This window comes from Nansenia antarctica, assembly GCF_963989245.1.
Source record: "Nansenia antarctica genome assembly, chromosome: 9".
Classification (NCBI taxonomy): Eukaryota; Metazoa; Chordata; class Actinopteri; order Argentiniformes; family Microstomatidae; genus Nansenia; species Nansenia antarctica.
In genome coordinates, this window is record NC_137679.1 from 662,229 (window position 1) to 667,228 (window position 5,000).

Consider the following 5,000-nt stretch of genomic DNA (forward strand, 5'->3'; position numbering starts at 1 on the left):
ATTTTGTGATTTGTATGTAATTAGGAGGATTTTGAATTAAATTCTCTGAGAGACTGGTAGCCAGTGCAGGGATCTCAGGATTGGTGTAATGTGTTGATTTGAAATGAATTACTGTAGGCAATGCATGTAAACATAAAAAGTGCTTGGACCCCTTTACGTCTTGCTTAACACTAGAACAGCTGTGCCTTTTTTACCTACTAAAAGAGCCGCCTCGGGGCTTTTTACAATGCGAAAGTTGCTATTTACACACAACGACCACTAGTTGGCCATCTTGTAAATTAGCCTGATGTCCTACACAGAAAAACTGCAAAATAGCTTCATATTAGCTTATCCTGATGTGGTTTTGAAAATGTAAGGATACTGGGTGGTAGAACACACATCTCTAGGAAAAGTCATGAAAGGAGGGTCCTGAAATTTGATCGAGTGCAAAGATATACGTTTTTTTTTACCTCACAGGGTCAAATGACCCTCATGGCTGATTAAGTGTTAAACTCACCTCTCTCCATTCCCTGTTGGCGATTCCTTGAGTGTACAGCACACAAACTGTCAGAAAATGAAAAACAAGTCAAGCTTCTGTTAACAGCAGTTATCACAGAAGCAAGCAAGGCAGAGAGAACACAGAGGAGGGTAGAGTAGTGGTGGTTTGGTGGATAGTGAGTTGGACTGGTGATCGAAAAGTTGTGAGTTCAAAGACCTGGGATCACTCAGCTCAGCACCAACATAGGAAGCCTGTCCACCCTTGTCAGACCACATGTCAAGAACCTCGGTGTCATCTTTGACTCCGAGCTCAACCTTGACCGACAAGTGAGCTCCGTCGTGAAGGCATGTTTCTACCAACTACGCATCATAGCCAAGATCAAGTCCTTCCTCACCCCCAGCGACCTGAGGAGGGTCGTCCTCATGCTAATCTCATCTAGGCTCGACTACTGCAACTCACTCTATACTGGACTTCCTGATAAGACCATCTACCGCCTGCAGCTAGTCCAAAATGCCACTGCCAGGCTGGTGTCAGGCACCAAAATGAGGGACCACATCTCCCCTGTCCTCATCTCCCTTCACTGGCTCCCAGTGAAGAAGAGAGTGAAGTTCAAAATCTGCACCTTTGTCTTTAAAGCTCTCAACAGTCTCGCCCCACCCTACATCAAGGACCTCCTGGACCTGTCTTCCACCTCAAGGCCCAGACCCAGGCTCAGGTCCGATGCCCAACTCAGCCTGAGGTTCCCACGTACCAACCTCAAGAGGAAGGGTGACCGTGCCTTTGCGGTGATAGTGGCGGCTGGCCGATAGAGGGCGCTGGGGCGCCGCCCCCACCTTCACTTCCTAGTTGCGATTTGTAAAAGTTTTTTTTTTAAATAAACATTGTTTATTCACAAAATGCGGCTGATATTCTGTCGGCGCCTATCAGCATTCATTAAAAATCCTCCAATACAATAAACATTTTTATCTGTGTGTGTGTGTGTGTGTGTAAAACTCACTGTTAAAATACATAGGGGGAGAACGCGGGGCGCCGGTCAATGCAAGTCTATGCCATGACGAATACTTTTCACTTACACGTGAGCTGTAGCAGCGCTCCAATTGGCTGTCTCTATTTCTTGGCCAGGGCGCACAAATGTGCGTCCTGAATCTCCGGTTGTATTGCAGACAATGCATTATGCTGAGGACTTCCGACTTCCGGTTTTCCGGACTTCGGGCTTCCGGAGTATTTTAAATGAACATTCGTAATGTCTGTCTCTGATGTTCATGGTCAATTAAATCAGCCTATTTTGTGCAACTAATAATGTTCCCGCTAATGGGTTAACCGAGCAGCCTCGCACCTAACGTGCAAGCACCTATCTTCGAACTATTCATAGCAATATGCGCGGGGCAAGGCGGAGGTACGGGTAAACACGGCTCATGTTCTGTCATCAAAGGTAAGAGTTGGTTTTCTTTAACTCAGCTGATGCATTACCTTGCTGTTGTTGTTTACCGAATGCTCCATCTGACTGTCACACTGTGATTGTACTTGTGTAAACAGTAACACAGACGGGGTGAATTTCATGAATGAAAGTGAAAGTTCTGTCACAAAACGCCGTTACGTATCCTCACATATGTTTAAGTGGGTATTGCGTGGGTAAAGTGAAATTACGTCTTTGTTTTGAGCGCCAGTGCGTGTTTTATGCGCGTGCACGCGAAACAATTCGTGCACGCGAAAGACGACCCCCCCGCCACACTGCTGTGCCCCACCCAAACATTTTTGCACCAGCCGCCACTGGATAGCACCGACCCTGTGGAACGCGCTCCCTTCTGCCATCAAGTTTGCCCCCACTCTGGACTCCTTTAGAGCCAAGTTAAAAACCCACCTCTTCGTAAATGATATTCCCTAAGTCTACTCCCTATTTGTTGTGACTTGTATGCCTGAGATGTACGTTTAAGTCGTCTGTGTCTGATTGCTTTCTGTGTTCCTTGTCCTTGTCTTTATCTGTTCCTTTACCCGGGCTGCGCCCCGGGCCGATGTAAAAGTTGGATGGGTGGCGCATTATAAATAAAATTAACATAACATAACATAACATAACACCACCACTAGTGTGTCCTTGAGTAAGACCTGGGAACACCACCACTAGTGTGTCCTTGAGTAAGACCTGGGAACACCACCACTAGTGTGTCCTTGAGTAAGACCTGGGAACACCACCACTAGTGTGTCCTTGAGTAAGGCTCTCAGCCCTCAGTTACTCCTGCGGGAATGTCCCTGTAATTCATAATTGTAAATCGCTTTGGATTAAAAGCGTCTGCTAAATGGCAAATTCTATTCAGGAGAATGTTTTCTCTCCTAGGCTTCAACATGAAGAAAAAAGACTCCCTAATTAAATGTCACGATAGCGTTGCCTTGAAGCGATGATATTATTTCTCAGAGTAGGGCAGAGAAGGAGCCTTCATTACAACTGACATTTAGACATCTCCCCGCTGCGGAGGGAAGGCTTGAGAGGGAAGCAGAGCCCTGGTGTGTGAGAGAGAGAGAGGATTCAGTCTGGAAAAAAGAATCTGTTGCCTCTCTTTCTGAGTAGAGGAAAGAAATCTGCCTTTGGAAGACGAACCATAATATGGTTGTTAACTGCATGAAAATATGTGGACCCCCTAGATGGACTGTTGACTGGCTGTTGACACACACACACACACACACACATATTTATGCAACCGGCCCCTGGTCTGATTGCTAGATCCCACAAATGTAAAGGTAAACACTGGAAGCAGCCAGTAGCTAGCGAACACTGAAGCTAGCGGAGGTCTGGCAGTTGTGTTGGGGTCATCCGTATGGTCCCACATTTCTAATATTTCATAGGTGGGCTAGGGTTAAGGTTAAGGTCAGGGTTGGGGTTAGGGCTAGGGCTAGGGTTAGTCAGTGTCAGGGTCAGTGTCAGGGTTAGGGTCAGGGTTAGTGTTAGGGTCAGTGTTAGGGTCAGTGTTAGGGTCAGGGTTAGGGTCAGGGTTAGGGTCAGTGTTAGGGTCAGGGTTAGGGTCAGGGTTAGGGTCAGGGTTAGGGTCAGTGTTAGGGTCAGTGTTAGGGTCAGTGTTAGGGTTAGGGTTAGGGTCAGTGTCAGTGTTAGGGTCAGTGTCAGGGTCAGTGTCAGGGTCAGGGTTCATGTGGGCCCGTCGGGCTGTGGGAACATAGACACGCTCCCGCCGTGCTCACGCACGCTCTGGGCCGACAGCGTTTGGGATGATGTCATCCATGTGGAGAAGGACAGCTGTAGGCACCCCGTATGTGATGATGATGTCATCGTATGTGACGACTGTGAGAGAGAGAGGCTCAGCTGTCTGGATGCACAGTTCACTGCATATGGTTCCCCTGGCAACCATCATATGGTTCATACAACCATCATATGTGACAGCTGCTGGTCAAAAGTGCAACCAGTAGGCAATGTCATTTTTTCAGTCAGTTTTTTTACAGAGCCCGAAACTACAGATTGTAAGCTTTCAAATGACGTGTCAGACATTGAAATCGGAAACAAATTGAAGACGACATGAGTATTTGAATGTTGCTATCCCTGAAATCACAATCCTGAGAAAAAGCTGTTTAAAGATTTGGTTATTTTTCACACCTTCACACAGCCAGGTAATGGGCGGTAACAATAGCTGGTTAACCCCGCCCCCTACCACTCCCTCTCTAGATTGACAGCTGTCAGCTGACAGGTCACTCTATAAGAGACAGACAGACAGACAGACAGACAGACAGTGTGTGTGTGTGTGTGTGTGTGTGTGTGTGTGTGTGTGTGTGCGTGCGTGTGTGTGTGTGTGTGTGTGTGTGTACAATGTAACAGAGAAGCTTACTTGGGTCAGATTTGGAGAACGTGTCTCTGTCCAGCAGATTTCTGAAAAACAAGAAAACAAACAGATCTGGTTTAGAACTCTTAATTCAACGTAGAGTAGTAGGCATATTAACACATTATGGGTTCATATTATAGATGGGGCGGCTGTGTCTCAGGAGGTAAAGCCGTCGTCTAATGATCGCAAGGTCGGCAGATCGGCGGTTCGAGCTCCGGCTGGCCACATGTCAAAGTGTCCTTGGGCAAGACACGGCAAGAACCCCAAATTGCTCCCAGTGAGTGGGGCCCGGCGCCTTGCATGGTAGCTTGCCGCCATTGGTGTGTGAATGTGTGTGTGAATGGGTGAATGAGAGGCCGTTGTAAAGCGCTTTGGAATAAGGCATAGCTATATAAGTCAGTCCATTTAAGAGTGGTATAGTACAGAAGTCAAGATGCCATCAAACTTTCATGACGGCTCTCACGTCTTTTTCCTTCAGAGGGAATAAACGAACCCAACAGTTCCGTTTCTACCAGATGCTCTGAGCCTTTGAGGTTTTCTGCCGTTAACAAGTGAGAGGCGCGGGGGGGGGGGGGGGGGCGGGGAGGTGGATTAAATATGCACAACCACAACAACCCTACTCAGGCATGAGAAGAGACCAGCCAGCGGTTAACTGGAGGGGGGGGGGGGTTTCTCTCTGTATACATACATACATACATACA

At 47.4% G+C, this 5,000-nt stretch overlaps 1 protein-coding gene across 1 annotated transcript in view; it reads right to left on the bottom strand.

Moving 5' to 3' along the window:
* The window catches only part of LOC308164934 (copine-8-like), a gene marked incomplete at both ends in the record, with an annotated part of 52,088 nt that overhangs the window by 40,692 nt on the left and 6,396 nt on the right, over positions 1 to 5,000 (bottom strand). The window contains 2 exons of the mRNA XM_080539006.1: positions 497 to 543; positions 4,306 to 4,346. Of these exons, the coding sequence (XP_080395132.1) occupies positions 497 to 543; positions 4,306 to 4,346 (88 nt within the window). The remainder of the gene's footprint in view (positions 1 to 496; positions 544 to 4,305; positions 4,347 to 5,000) is intronic.